We start from the raw sequence: 14,148 nt of genomic DNA, 5'->3' as shown, positions 1-14,148 counted from the left end.
GAACTGGCCACCAGTTGCTCCCTATTCTTGCTCCATGACCCCTGGACAGTAAGAAAGCCCTGCTGGTGAGCAGCAGAGAGGCAGAAGAGATAACTTCTAGATGGTTCTACCAAGCCTAGGCCTGATCCAACATTTCTTTCTGACTCCCACCCTGCTCACCAGGGAAAGAGAAGGCAGTTGGAAAAAAACCAGGTGGCCCCAAGAGGCTGACTGGGTAGGGTGCTCAGAGCCACACTTCCCAAGGCTGTCCCCACAGGGCCCCAGAGAGGGGACAGATTCTCCTCTCTCCTCCCATGGGCTCCTGCCTTTAACACTGTGGGCAGTTCTTTCTCCTGTTCTGGGCTCCTACACCCCCTGTTCCCTCTCATCCCCTTTATCAGACCCTACCACCCCAGGGCCACAGGGGGAAGGAGGAGGAGAGTCATGCTATCAGCGATCAGGGGCAAGACACTCAGGCCCTCCTACCTGGCAGAAATGTTGCTGTAGTGCATATAAGCCGCGATCACAACTCCTATCCTACCTCGGTTTCCCTGAAAGAGAAAGACAACCTTTACTTCTAAGGCTGCCCCAGTGACCACACAGAAGCCCAGAAGGAAAGAACACAGGGGCTGGAAAGTGGGGTGCAGTTCCTGGGGAGAGCTGAGGAGGAAGTGCGAAGGTCCCCCACTATTGGGGACACAGCTGGCACTCCCACTTCTTGGAGATGCCCCTGAGACAGAATCTATCATCCCTCAGAATGGTGAAGATAGGTAGACGTGCAGGCGAACAGTCCAAGGACACAGGCAGGGACACACACTGCTGCAGAAACACATCTGGGTATACACACTCCCACAGGGACACATCCGGCCACACACACATGCACACATATGCACTCGCCCACACACACTGCAGGCTCGCTCTGACCTTGTTGTGCAGGACGACGACATTGTGTGGGTCTGCATTGAGCCAAGTGTCCACAGCCTTGCAGACGCTGCAGATCTTCTCCAGAGCCGGGGTGTGCAAGTCAGGCCAGCCAAACTCCAGCACCTATGGCCACCGGAAAAGAGGAAGCCCGTGGGAGTCAGTCGGCAGCCAGGGTGGACCCCAACGCCACACCTCAGTTGCTGTGCTGCTAGTGAGCCTGGCTGGGAGGCTGAGCATGGAGAGCAACGCGAACCGCAAGGCCTGGAGACCCTGGGCCAGGTCTGGGCTCTGCATGACTCACTGGCAAGCCATATTCCCAAGAGCAGCCTCAGCTCCCTCACATGTGTAAAGAAAAGGCTGGGAGCCAAGCACCCCTGGGTCTCTAGCATACTACTCTAACCTCAACAGGTGCAGAGGGGCCCAAACATGGCCCTCAGCAAAGCCCCACACAACCTGCTGAGCAAAAAAAGTAAACACTGCTGCAGGAACCTCTAAAGGAGGAGTTCCTGGCCAATTGAAATCTGCAAGGTAAAACTCTCACCCTGAAGCCTCACCCTGAGATCCCAAGTGCTCCCCAGGGCACAAGTGTGGATAGGAAGTCACCGCACAGATCAATGTTTTCTGTGATTGGCGTCATGGAAACCATCAATGTGCTATCACCCGCTTTTCAGGTGTAAGATGCATTTGAACTCTGAATAGTTACAGCGCTTCAACTGTCACAGTGCTACTCCCCAAGATCTCAGTGCAGGAACCTTTTCCCTTCTCTTTCAGGCAAGCAGATGTCACCCCAAAAGAGCTACGGGCTCACCTTGGCATGGAGCTTCGTGATGTCGGGTCTCCGCTCAGAGAGGTTGAACAGCTAGGAGGAGGCAAAGAAAGAGCCTGTGAGCAGCAAGGGCAGAGGGCTGGGAAGAAGAGGGATGTGGCAAGGATGTCCATTCGTCAAGTGGGGCTGTTGGTCTCATTTTTAGGTCCTCTGCAGAGCCCACTGCACAGTCAGACAGAGTGGCACTGACCTCTGTCTAACAGCGAGGGCCCTGGCTCTCTCTCTCTCTCTCTCTCTCTCTCTCTCTCTCTCTCTCTCTCTCTCCCTGACTCCCTCCCCGATAGAAAGACCACCCACCCACAATACAGGCTGCCCAGCACAAACAGCTGTCAGAGAGCTGCAGACATGGCTCCGCCTCCACTGTGTACCCGTATAACTGTGACTGCGAAGGAGATGGAACCAGACCCAGGGATGACTTCAGAATCTCATCCCAGGACAGTACAATTTTTCAGTCACCTCACACCTTCCATCAGAGGCTGCAGACATCCTTGGTGGGCCCTCTCAGACCCCCGGCACATGGCTCCAAGCGTGTATTCATAGATGCCAGGGATTCCCCAGTCTCAGGCATTCTTCTCCCCACCTCCAAAGGGATGTGCAGAATTCTCCACCTCCAGCCAATGCCCCGGAAACTCAAAGACCACTATTTCTTCTACTGGGACAAGACAGTCCAGAGACACAGAGAGCCGTGGCAGAGCAGAGACCCACAGAATTCTGCACTCCTGGAATCAGGAAGGATCTGGGCAGCTTCCAGGCCACTCCTGCATCCCAAAACGGGCACATCTTGTGCCATTCGCAGTGGCTAACTCTCAGCAAGTGTCCCACCAGCCCCATGCTAAAGGCTTTACACCCTCACAGCTTGCGTAATTCTCTCACCAGCTGTAAAGAGGGAGCACGTGTCACCAGACCCATTCTGTAGATGGGAAACCTGAGGCTTAGTGAAGAAGCCAAGCAGCCAAGATCACATGGTAAGCACAGAAACAGAACTGGAATCCAGGACTTTCTGATGTTTAAAGGCAAGCTCTTAGCTACGCCCCAGCACTACAGATGGGTGATTCTACAGTGGCCTGAAGTGTTCCCCAAAATGCATGCCCTCTCAGCACTTCAGAACACCATCTGCTCGGGAAGCAGGGTCTCTGTAAGTGTTAAAGGCCTTGGTATAAGATCATCTTAGATGTAAGGTGAGCCCTGAATCCATTACTGGATGGCGTTATAGTAAGAGGACACAGGCAGATCCAGGCGAAAAGCCATATGAAGATGAAGGCAGGCAGTAGCCTGGTACAGCTACAAGCCACGAAGTGCTGAGGAGTGCTGGGGGCCTCCAGAAGCCAGAACAGGGCGAGACGGACTCTCCCACCCGGAATACAGAGGAGTATAGCCCTCCCCACACCTTGCCTTCAGATTGGTGGCCTTCAGAACTGGGAAAGAATCGATTTCCCCCTTTGTAGACCACACAATTTGTGGTTGTCTACCTCATGGTCAGCGACCCTGGAACACTCATGTGGCTTCCCTGTCGGACCTCTGCAGCCCGGCGGGCAGCCTCTGGCCTAGCCCACAGGCACTTCCCTGGAACACAGACCCTTCTCTGGGCCCAGACTTTCTGCACTAGCGGCCTCCACAGGCCCTATCACTCACCTATGTCCTCTGGGCCAGCCACAAAATCCTCAAAGACATACATGGCCATGATTTTTGGCCAAGGACTTCTCAGAGACACCAACAATCCACTAACGCTGCCACCTCCAGACCCTGTGACCTCAGCCAAATCACCCTACCTCTCTGCTGCAGCAAATGTCTGTTTTCCAGGAATTTTTTTTATTATTGTTATTATTATTATTTTTTAATGTACTTAGTACAGGGTCTTACTACACAGATCAGACTCAGTGATTCTCCTGTTTTCAGTCTCCCAAGCTCTGGGATTACAGGCATGTGCCACTATGCCCAGTCTCAGTCCTGTCTCAGCGCGCCCCAGGGGCAGGGCTGGCACAGCACACTGGGGATCTAACCCCTGTCCTTGCATCTGTCTAAGCAGGCACTTTAATCTGCTGAGCGATCTGGTCAGCCCTGCTTTCCAGGGATTTCATGAAAGCCAAAGCACTTAGTACAGGGCCTGGGTCCCAGGAAGCCTCCATTGCATCAACTTTTGTTAGCTAGCTTCCCTCCTGCATTAGAGAGAGAGAGAGAGAGAGAGAGAGAGAGAGAGAGAGAGAGAGAGAGACTGCACTCGCTACAGATGTCTTCCTTAGAATCAACTTGAGAAGACCAAAGTGAGGGCCCAGGCTGAAGAGATCCCAGGTGAATCAAGGGAGGAGGGAGCACTGGCCCAGCAGGTGCAGTGGCCATAGCAGTGAAGCGGTGTTGGGCCGAGGAAGAGCAGAACGCTGCCCTCACCAGGTAGTTGCCTCCGTGCTTGGACTTCAGCATCTGGGCCACCTCCCGGAGGTTGCTTCTGAAGTTTTCCTCCTTGGCTGTGCTGGGGAAGGACACGGCGATGATCCGCTCTGTGACATACACCAGGTCCAGCTCACAGCTGTCCTCCATGGTCCGGCTCACACTCATGTTTCTAGGGAGACCGTGGCAGAGGAGACCCGATCAGAACCCAGTGCCTTAGGCAAGCCCCCGCTATCTGCACCCTCAACACGTCACAGATGATCCCACATTCAGCCCCAGGAGCTTGCCCCATGCTCCAGCCCACAGCCAAGCCCCAGAGCTCCCCCTGGTAAGGCCTGAGCACCATACAGAAGGAGCTGGGCTGGAGCCGGCACATACCTCAGGCCACATCAGAACCCAATGGGGTGAGGACCCCAATTCTCCTTTCCTGTCATCCTTTGATTCCAGAGGTCAGATCAGTGCCCACCCTGCCCCTGGACACCACACCCTCCTGGCAACAGAGAAATTTCCGAAGGACACAAGGTCAGCTCCAAAGAGGAAGGGGTGCCTGGGCTCTCCAGTATCTGAGTGGAAACTTCAGCTGCCTCCCCTGCTTGCTAGCTGTGAGGGAGTATGAGGCCTCTCAGCAAGGGGACAGCGCAGGTGATGCACTCACCTGAAGTCCCTGCAAGGCAGACCACCATGTGTACTCTTAAGGCAGACTGGCTCCTGCCCTTGGCCCTGGCTGTCTCCCCACCTTTGACTGCTTTTCTGTTCCTATTACCTACCACAGCTGCTTCGTGGCTATGGCACCCCCAATTCTAAGGGCCCAGGAAAGGACATAGGGTCTTCGCTGAGGCTGTGGTGGGCAGTTCCTTGAAGAAGCAGGCCACTGAGCTGGGCGCTTGGGGAGAGTTAGGACCTCACATCTTTATACATGGCCTGGCTTCTTCTCCAGGGCATGGCCCAGGATGCCCACTAGTGAAGCCCGAGAGGCACCCCCACACACCCCTGTCACCGCACCACTGTCTTCCAGCCCCTGGCTTCCCTCTCTATCAGTGGTGGCCAGCACTGATTCCATTTCACTAGCCTCCCACCAGGACAGGGTGCAGTGCAGACTGGAGAGGCGTTTAACAGTGATGGTGAGAACAAGCCCGGGGGCAGCAAGGGGCCTGGGAGAATCCAGATCTCCACCAGGATTGAGTGGTACCAGAGGCCAGGGCTATGGAGTCCAGTATGAGTCAGACCTTTGTGCCCTGGCCACTCCTGGTCCCTGGGATAAATTTCTCCCAGCAGCCATGCGGTCGGGATTCTGCCTTCAGGCCCCTGCCTACCCAAGGGCAGGCTGGGACAGGGAGCCACAGGCACTTGTAACTTCCAAGATGGGCACCAGGGCAGAGAGACTAGCTAACTAGACCAGTCTTGTCACTGTCCACAGTATCCCTCTGTCCTGGCTCCTGAGAAGGGACAGCACTATTAGGACAACTTGTGAGCCCAGCTCCCATCTTGCCAGCTTGGTAAGATAGTGAGAGGAGAAATGGTGGTGACAGGCATGAGTCAGATGGAGCCAACCCTGGACATTTATCTGCCAGGTCCCCAAGCTGCTCCCTGAGGAATAAAATGAGGACAGAACAGCGCCACCAGCTGGGCAGTCTCAGCCTTGCACCCCATATGCTCCCAGTTTTTCCTAGGTGCAGGGAAGTGGTCATCTAAATCTCCACCTCAGCCCAGGCAGCTGAACCACCATCGCTAGGGTTGCAGCTGCTTGCTAGGGCCAGCATTCTCATTCACCTTGGAAGACTCAGTGGGTGGGTGCTCCAAAGCAGAGACCCTGGACACAAGTACAGCCCTTCAGCACCCCGTCCCCACATAGAGGAGCTCCCTTTGACAAACATCCCCCCTCCCCATACGAACCTCTGCAAAGGATGAGATCTGCTAGCACAGCCTCAGGGCCAGCCAGTCTCCTAAGTGCTGCCTCTGGGAGGCTGTGTGATCTCTGACAACCCACCTCGTCCCTCTGCAACTTGTTTCTCTGTCTGCCAGCGTACCTTGCCAGGCTGTGTGGCAAGGCCTAGATGAGTTCATGCAGGTAAATAAAGAATCCAGCTCAAGGTCAGGTTTAGTGGCGGAACTCAACGCATAACAGTTGCCAAGGCCCATCTCCCTGCATATGCGTTCTCGCTGCAGCTTGACGGCTTTGATCTTGGTGACCCAAGCATAAAACAAGAAAAGCACCTACCATGACCCCTGCCTGTGGGCCTCCACCCCATGCCACACCCTCGTGGGCCAGGCCTACCTGATGGGCTGTGGAAGAGGCTGGACACTTGGTGGGACACTTGGTGGGACTCTAGTGGCTCCCTGGAAAGAGAAAAGAGGCAGCATTACTGGGAGCGGGCAGGAGGGCAGCAGCAAGAGCAGCACATAGGAGCGTCAGGGCCGCGGACAAGCACAGATCCTCTGCTTTCTCTGCTGGCACTCCAGCCCTGCTGTTCCAGCAGCACAGCAGCCGGAGCCAAACGCAGTCAATGCCAATTGCACATGAGCACGCTTGCCCGTGCGCAGCCCCAAAAGGCACAGAAGGAAGAAACCCCTCCCCAGTTGAGAAATGCTCCCAGCCTTGTCCTGTGGACTCAGGTAACAGCCACTAAATCAGCAGAAACCCATCAACACATCTCCTCAGATTCCCTGGACCCCCTCAGTGATGGCCCAAGCAGGTCAGCACAGTGCCCCCTGAGAGCAATGGGAAGATGAGCGTGGCTTCCCTCTGTGCAGCTCTTGAGCCAACTTCTCAGACACCACCGTCACCCCACACTCCCCTCCCTCCTTGCAAGCGGTGACAGCAGCAGCGGGTCATTCAGTCAAGTGACTTGAGACAGAATGGCCCAGTATATCACGTATTAGCCGTGGTGAGCCGTGGCCTTGAGAACACAGCGGATGCTACCCTCCCCCATCTACTCCCATCCTGGGATGCTGACTGTACAAAATTAGGTAAACAGGTGTGGCAGACCCCATCCCACAGCAACAGGTGTCACACAGCTCCCCAGGCCCTGGGCTCTGGGTTTCAGCATCCTGCTGGGCAGGGCAGCCTGGCTGGTGACTTAACCCCCTGAGCCTACTGAAATGTCACACGCAAGATGAGACTTCAGGGCTTGCCTGGGGATGCAAGGAGATCACAGAGCTGAGAAGTTCTGCTTAATGCCTGGCTTTAATAAATGGCGACTGATAGTTTTGCTGTTGCTATTATACATCAAGTACAATTAAGACAGCAGTAACTGAAAGGAGGGTTACAACCTTCACCCCTGTAGGAAGTCACAACTGGCTACCTGCTCCCACCAGCAGCTGCCCATCCTTTGCACCACCTCCCAAAATGCAGAGCTGAGATGCCCAGTGTCCAGATTCTCAGGCCCAGGCTGGGCCTCTAAGCCCATCAGCTCCCCCCAGAAACCTGCCAACCTCAATGGCCAAGTTGCAATCAGCTCTTGGAAGATGAAATCTACCAAGGAGAAGAAACACTGGGGACCCAGTGACTCACCCCCAAGTCCCTGGGAAGCTGATGACCAAGCACGACTCGCACTCCAAGCCAAGCCTTAATCACAGATTCCCCAGCACAAGAGACCCCTGCTGCAGTGCCTAGGAGGCAGGGATGGGCACTGAGGCCCAGCTCCCAGCTGAGCCCAAGGTCAGGGTGACTGGCCAAGAGGAAAGCTCTCGGTGCAGCACCCCAGGCGGGTGGGCCTCAGAAGGCTGCGCCCAGAGTCCCTGCCTGGGCTCCTCCAGCTCTGAACGGCTCAGCAGTGGCCGCAGAGCAAGGTGCCAAGAGCCAAATGGGCCTGTCGGGTGGAACCTTCCTCAGTCTCAGCAGCTCTGCTGGCCCAGGGCCTCGGTTTTGCATGAGTCAGACCAGGAAGAGGGGCCAGAGGGGTTGTGTTTGGTTTTCAAGTCCCTAACCAAGCTGTTTAAAAACTAGCCACCCAGAGGAGCACAGAAACCCAACACTTCATCCATCTCACTTCCCCAGTCCCTGATGAGGAGTCCCTGACTCTCCCCAGGCCCTGGCCCTGCTCCAGGCCCTAGGGCCACCCTACTATAAATAGCCCCTCGGGTTCCATCTGCTGCTGATCCACAGCCACTTTTGGAGGAAGCCACCACAGCTGCTTCGAACAACTGGAAGCCACAACTTAGCCAAGGTCTGAGGTTGGGCCAAGAACGTGGATCTGGGCACAGGGACAGAGGGACACGGTGTGGTGGGTCGAAGCAGGCTTGGCCTGGGCACTGGGGAGCCCAGGGGAGTTGGGAGCCTCCAAAGGCACAGGGGAGGAGGACAAAGGACGAGAAAGCTGGGAGACCTGGCTGCCGTTCTTCACCACCTTCCTGCAAACGTTATGACACTCCACATTCCTCAGCCTCCCCACCCCAGAAAAGCCAGGGCAGATAAATACAAACTTGGCCCAAGCACAGTCTGGCCACACCACCCCCCGAGGTGATAAGGCAAAGTCCAAGCCTGCTCTGCTCCACCAGTGGGGGGGGGGGGCTAGAGCAAGGAGGGGGCGGGGGAGGAAGCTGCCCCGGACGGTGACCTGCCGTAGAGGACAGGGACGAACAGCTGGGCTGTCATCCCCTAATGAATCACTGGGCGGCCTCGAACTGCTGGGCTTCCTGTTTTCTGCAGCGGGGGCTTGTGAGCCTGGCCAGCAGGGAGCCAATGTGCTCCGCAGACACTGCATGCTGGTGCTCTCGGCCCCACTCGGAGATCTCATCCAGCAGATGGGCCGGGGCAGCGGGTGGTGGGGGTGAAAGCGCACCCTCATGCCCCGAAAGGCTCAGGTGACCTCTGGGCTGAACACCATGCCTCCAGGGGCAGCACTATCATAGAGGGCTTGGACCAAGTCGAGGCCACCCATCGTCTCCGGGCCTGATCATGGTGAGCATTCCCTCACAGGGCCCCAGCTGCAAGCCAGGCCAAGCACTAGGCACCAGGAAACGCAGGGGATGAGGCCTGACTGCAGAGAGCAGACACCCTACAGAGAAGCCACTCAGCAACAGGGCTAGGCTGAGAAGTAGTGTGGCTTCAGCTATCCATCTGTAAAATGGGTACAACACAATGCTCGCAGCACCTCCTACCTACTCCACTCAGAGTCCCTAGGGAGCACTTTACTGGCTTTATTTTTAAAGTAAAAATAAACTCTCTGCCTGCCTGTAATCCTAAGCTTTTCCTCTCTGGAGATTTGAAAGCCTTTAACCCACAGGGCTTTGAACTTCCTCTTAGCCCCTCCCAAGTCTAAGACCAATAATAGAAGTTTTGATCCAACTCCCTAGGCACCAACAAGAGCCCTCCCATCCTCATCTTCAAACACAGTCGCCTTTGCTGAAAAGTCTCTGTAAAAGGAGATTCCACAGCCTTTCCCACCGTCAGGAAGTTCCTCCTGGTATCTAACCCTCATCCTTCCTGCTGCAGATCCAGCCGAGGCTTCAGGTGGGTGCCGACACTCTTGGGTGGCTCAAGATTAGCCCCCTAGGCTCTGTTATTTACTGCCTTCTTCCTCTCCCTACTGCAAGGGTGGGAAGCTCGAGCCTTGGGTGGGGTTGATTTGAAGCAATGCCCTGTGGGAAGAGTCCTGCCTTCCTTTGAGGTCCACAGACCAAACATAACAACTCTGGACCAAAAGCAAAGCTGTTTCCTGAGCCTGAGTCCCCAGGGGTCACAGTTGGGAGGAGAGAGCCATGACAGGCAGCCTGAGGTGGCAACCAGCCTGTGTGAGGGGCCCATCCCCATTCCTATACGTCCTCTAGGGGGCCCTGAGCAGCCCCAGCCCCTCTGGCCACACCCCTTCCCCTCTCCTTCCTGCCCACCAGCCTGGATTTTTCCAAAACAAAGTGCGACAGAGCATACCATCCATAAACTCCACTCCACATCACCTCTGGCAGAGGGAAATGGCCATCCTGTGCCGGTGCGTCCCGGGCCTCAGGCCAGAGTCAGGGAAATAGCACAGCAAACAGCACATTATCCTAGCTGCAAGCACCGTCACAAGCACGCTGTGGCGAACAGGCTTCCTTCCCAGGGTGGACTGCAGGATAGCACGGCAGCTGATCAGGCACTGCCCAATGGCTCCCGGGGTCATCCAACCTGGAACAGGTGTCTAAGAGCCTTAAAAGTGCGTCTCCTAGCTGGATACAAGGAAGCACATCTGTAGCCCCAGCTGATACTCGGGAGGCTGAGGCAGAAGGATCTCAAGTTGGATCCCAGCCTGGGCAACTTAGTGAGACCTTGCCTCAAAATAAAAATAAAAAAAGAGGGCTGGGGATGTAACTCAGTAAGAAAGCCCTGGGTTCAGTCCCCACTACCATGAAAATAAATAATAAAAAATTTAAAGGGTTGGGGCAGAGTTTGGTTATATAATTCTTGCCTAGCATGCATGAGGTACCTTACTGGGGTTCAATCTCTAGTGCGCGCATGCACACACATACATACACACGCGTGCGGTTCCCTGTCCTCCCTACAATACCTAAGCCAGCCTGGAATCTGCCTGCCTATACTGCTACACACACCGTTAGCTGACTAGTCAGCCTCATTATTCCTTCCTCCCGTTTCCAGGCAAGATGCCACCACTACACACCCTGCCGTACAAACACACCATTCATCCAGATCAACAAAACTTTTTAGAGCCATGTGTGCTGCTCCACATCTATAAGCTCAACACTCTGGGAGGCTGAGGCAAGAAGATACCAAATTCAAACCCAGCCTGGACAACCCAGCAATTTAGCAAGACTGTGTCTCAAAATAAAAAATAAAAAGGGCCGGGGATGTAGTAAACTCCCACCCTCATGCACACATGTGAAAGCCCTCAATCCCAACTAGACAGCCACCTCTTTCTTCTGTGGGACCAAGACCACACAGGCCCTCGTCAGCAGCAGCTCTCCATGATGTCTAACCCATTCTCTCTTCCTGTGGCTTTAGTGCCTAGTCTCTGTCCAGCCCAGGCTGGCAGTATAGGGAGCTGCAGGATGTGGCTTCTAAATGTACCTACGGCTCTAACTATCACCCTGTCCCCTGGTGAAGGGTCGGGAGTCCTTGATGACACCAGGTGCAAGCAGCATCCCAAGAAGGGAAGGCGTGGCATTGCCGGAGCCACTCAAGCCTCCGTTTCCTCACAAATACAGTCACAGCGTGAGCAACAGAGATGTCATGAGGCCCAACTCTGAGCCCCTAACCAAAATTGCAGAAATTAGTAAGAATGGCCAACATTTGTTAAGCACATACTCCGTGCTTTGGCTTTGCATACTTTAATCTTGTTCATCCTCAATAGTAGATACACACACACACACACACACACACACACACACACACACACACACAAATTACTGTCCCCTATGCTCCGGCCCAGAAACATCACCAGCCTCGACGGGGAGCTCGCCAGTTCACTTGTCTGTGCCCAGAGGAAGCCCCATACCTTGTGCACAGCCTTGACTGCTAGCTTGGGAGGCATCTTCCCTGCTTGTCCTGGACACCCAGGTCGGGCCCCAAAACTTTGCTCCTTCGTGCGGGCGTGTGGGACCCCCTGGACAGGGCGCAGCAGTGCAGTCGCCTGCGGGAGCTGCCTCCTGCTCCCAGCACCTCCCTGCGGGGCCCTCCCCACTGTGGGTCAGGCAGCTGTCAGATGATAGGGCCCCATGCCATCAACAGCTCCCCCTGTGCCAACCGCCAAAACCACTCCCTGTTCCTCTGAAGAACAGCAGTGAAGGCACAGAGGCCAGCACAATGTGAGCTGGGGGCGCACTTCTGTGGGGTCTAGCACAGGGTGGAGAGACAAACAAGCCACTCACAGACCTGCCTGCAGCAGGGTCCCTTCTGCTGAAGGCATCTGCCCCTCCATCTGCACCACCACTAAAACAAGGGAAGAGGGCCGGAGCATCAGCTGGTCCATCTCCCACCTTCCCAAATCTCCAGCAGCTAAACTGCATGCAAGGCTGCATTCCCAACAACTCCCGCCCTGCTCCCAAGAATAGCCACATCCTCTACCACACCCCCAAGATCCAGGGACCCCCAAGAGCCCAGGGTCCTCTTCCTCTGGCCCCATCCCTCTTGCCGTTGTTTAACTGTTCCCTTTACCCCTTCTGAGAGTGTCTGCCACCATGCCAGGCTCACAGAGGAGCCCTCCCACATCCCTCCCCGAGCTTTTATGGACGCAGCCTGAGGCCCAGCTTCCAGTCAATGGGTTACTGCCCTTCTGCAGTGCAGGCAAGGAAGCCCCACAAGAAAGGACAGGACCTTGCTCCTTGACCTTACCCCCCAAGACCAGGAACCCAGATCTTCCCGCCAGCACTTACGTCGTCCTCCAGGCTTTTCCTTGAGTTTCCACCCCTCGAGCCTCCTTCTCCCTGAAGGCAGAAAAAAAGTGATCAAGAGAGGGGAATGGGTTCAGTTAGACAGGGAGGGCAGCACTCTTCCACCTGCTGGTGTGTCACGGCAGAGGGGAGGGCATCCACCCAGGAGCCAGAGGCCTTCTATCAGATTTTCCTCCAGCCACAAGAGACCCTCAAAGCTAGGCAAACCCTCTCATTTTCATCTCATGACTGCTGCTATGGGAGAGATTATTCCCATTTTGCAGATTAGAAAATTCAGGCACAGACCGGCTCATGCCCTGCACAAACCTATACAATTGGAACCGTACAAGCCAGGGATGTAGCTCAGAGGCAGAGTGCTTACATAGCATGTGTGAAGAACTGTGTTTAATCTCTTATATGAATGAGGAGGAGGAAGAGGAAGGGGAGAAAAAGGAGGACGGCCAAGAGGAGGGGAAGGAGGAGGAGGAGGAGACAGAGGAGGTGGAGGAGGAGGAGATAAAGAAGGAAGAGACACATCTGGGCATGGTGATACATGCTTGTGATCTTAGCATTCTGGGAGGCTGAAAAGAGAAGATCACAATTAAGAGTGAAGCCTAGGCAGCTTATCAATAAGGCAATACCTTATCTCAAAAAAAAAAAAAAAAAAAGTAAAAAAAGACCTAGGGATATAGTATCACACAATAAAAAATATTCAAACCTTGGCAGAGTCGGGATTTGAACTCAGGTCCACCAAATGCAAATGCATGACGTCATGTTGTGGGTTTCTTACTGATGAGAAACACCCTCCAAAGCTAACCTCAATTTCCCCATTGCGGAACTCACCCACATTCCCCTTTCCTCTTCCACCCCCTTGAGAAAACTGTCTCTCTGCTAAGTCAGGCCTGTGAGGCAAGATCTGCTCACTTTTTTTGCATTCTACACATTTAATAAAGAAGCCCACATTTCACCACTGGCCTCTCCGTCTCCTCCTGCCCAGCTCCCTAGCGCCCACGCCTGAACACACAGTGATGTCTGATACCCAGCTCGCTCTCAAGACCACCAGCACCCTGGGACTTCCCCCAAGCTCCCCAAATCCAGAAGGACACCCCCAACACCTGTTCACTTTCCTGCAGACCCACCCAACCAAGTCCTGGCTGCCCATGGCCACTCACCGCGTCCACTACATTCTTCAGCGCATTCTCAGCAGCGATGGGCTGCAGACAAAAAGCAGAGAGCAGTGAGGCCCCGGAGCAAATTTCCACAGGATTGGTGGCAGGGACAGGCTCAGGGTGATGCCAACCCAGGGGACTCAGACCTAACCTGGCCAGCCCTGAACTTGAAAAGCAGAGTACTGAAAACAGAGCAGGACCCTGCTAGTACTAGACTCACCCACTCCTGCACACTTCCCCTGAGGAAGGTAACCACCTAAAATGGAACAAGAAATGACTCCATAGTTGCTCTCCATCTCTCGCTCAGGCTAGGGGGTTTTTACCTACACTATTCACATCCAGCATACAGAGAGGTGGGGGCCATGATGGTCTCTCAGTATTACTTTAGAGCTAAGAAGGTGAGTAAGCAACCCAAAAGTACCAATTCTAATGGGGAGAACAGGATTTGGATTCACCTCGGGCCTCACACCTTGCATGAGGCCGCAGCAGCGGGGTAGAAGCCTGCTCCATTGTTCCGGTGGGCTGCCAAGGCCTCCCCCCTCCCCCGCCACTGTCCTCACAGAC

The 14,148-nt window shown here is 54.9% G+C and overlaps 1 protein-coding gene across 14 annotated transcripts in view; it reads right to left on the bottom strand.

The window, feature by feature from the left end:
* Tns1 (tensin 1) overlaps nt 1-13,629 on the bottom strand; it is a 102,231-nt gene extending 88,602 nt beyond the window's left edge. For 5 of the 14 annotated variants that reach the window (XM_023701418.1, XM_023701421.1, XM_023701420.1 and 2 more), the window contains exons 1-6: nt 11,542-11,689; nt 6,390-6,451; nt 4,115-4,295; nt 1,712-1,762; nt 904-1,026; nt 466-530 (exon numbers count right to left, since the gene is read on the bottom strand). In XM_023701418.1, the coding sequence (XP_023557186.1) occupies nt 466-530; nt 904-1,026; nt 1,712-1,762; nt 4,115-4,295; nt 6,390-6,451; nt 11,542-11,577 (518 nt within the window). In that variant the 5' untranslated portion in view covers nt 11,578-11,689. Of the gene's footprint in view, nt 1-465; nt 531-903; nt 1,027-1,711; nt 1,763-4,114; nt 4,296-6,389; nt 6,452-7,625; nt 8,015-9,874; nt 9,878-11,541; nt 11,690-12,418; nt 12,470-13,587 lie in introns of those variants that run through there. The other 9 variants (XM_023701427.1, XM_023701428.1, XM_023701429.1 and 6 more) reach the window with 7 other exon arrangements.
* Nucleotides 13,630-14,148: the final 519 nt, after the last annotated feature.

Source organism: Octodon degus, unplaced genomic scaffold (assembly GCF_000260255.1).
Source record: "Octodon degus isolate 3935 unplaced genomic scaffold, OctDeg1.0 scaffold00135, whole genome shotgun sequence".
Lineage (NCBI taxonomy): Eukaryota > Metazoa > Chordata > Mammalia > Rodentia > Octodontidae > Octodon > Octodon degus.
The sequence above is the reverse complement of the archived record's forward strand: the minus strand, read 5'-3'. Positions and strand labels throughout refer to the sequence as shown.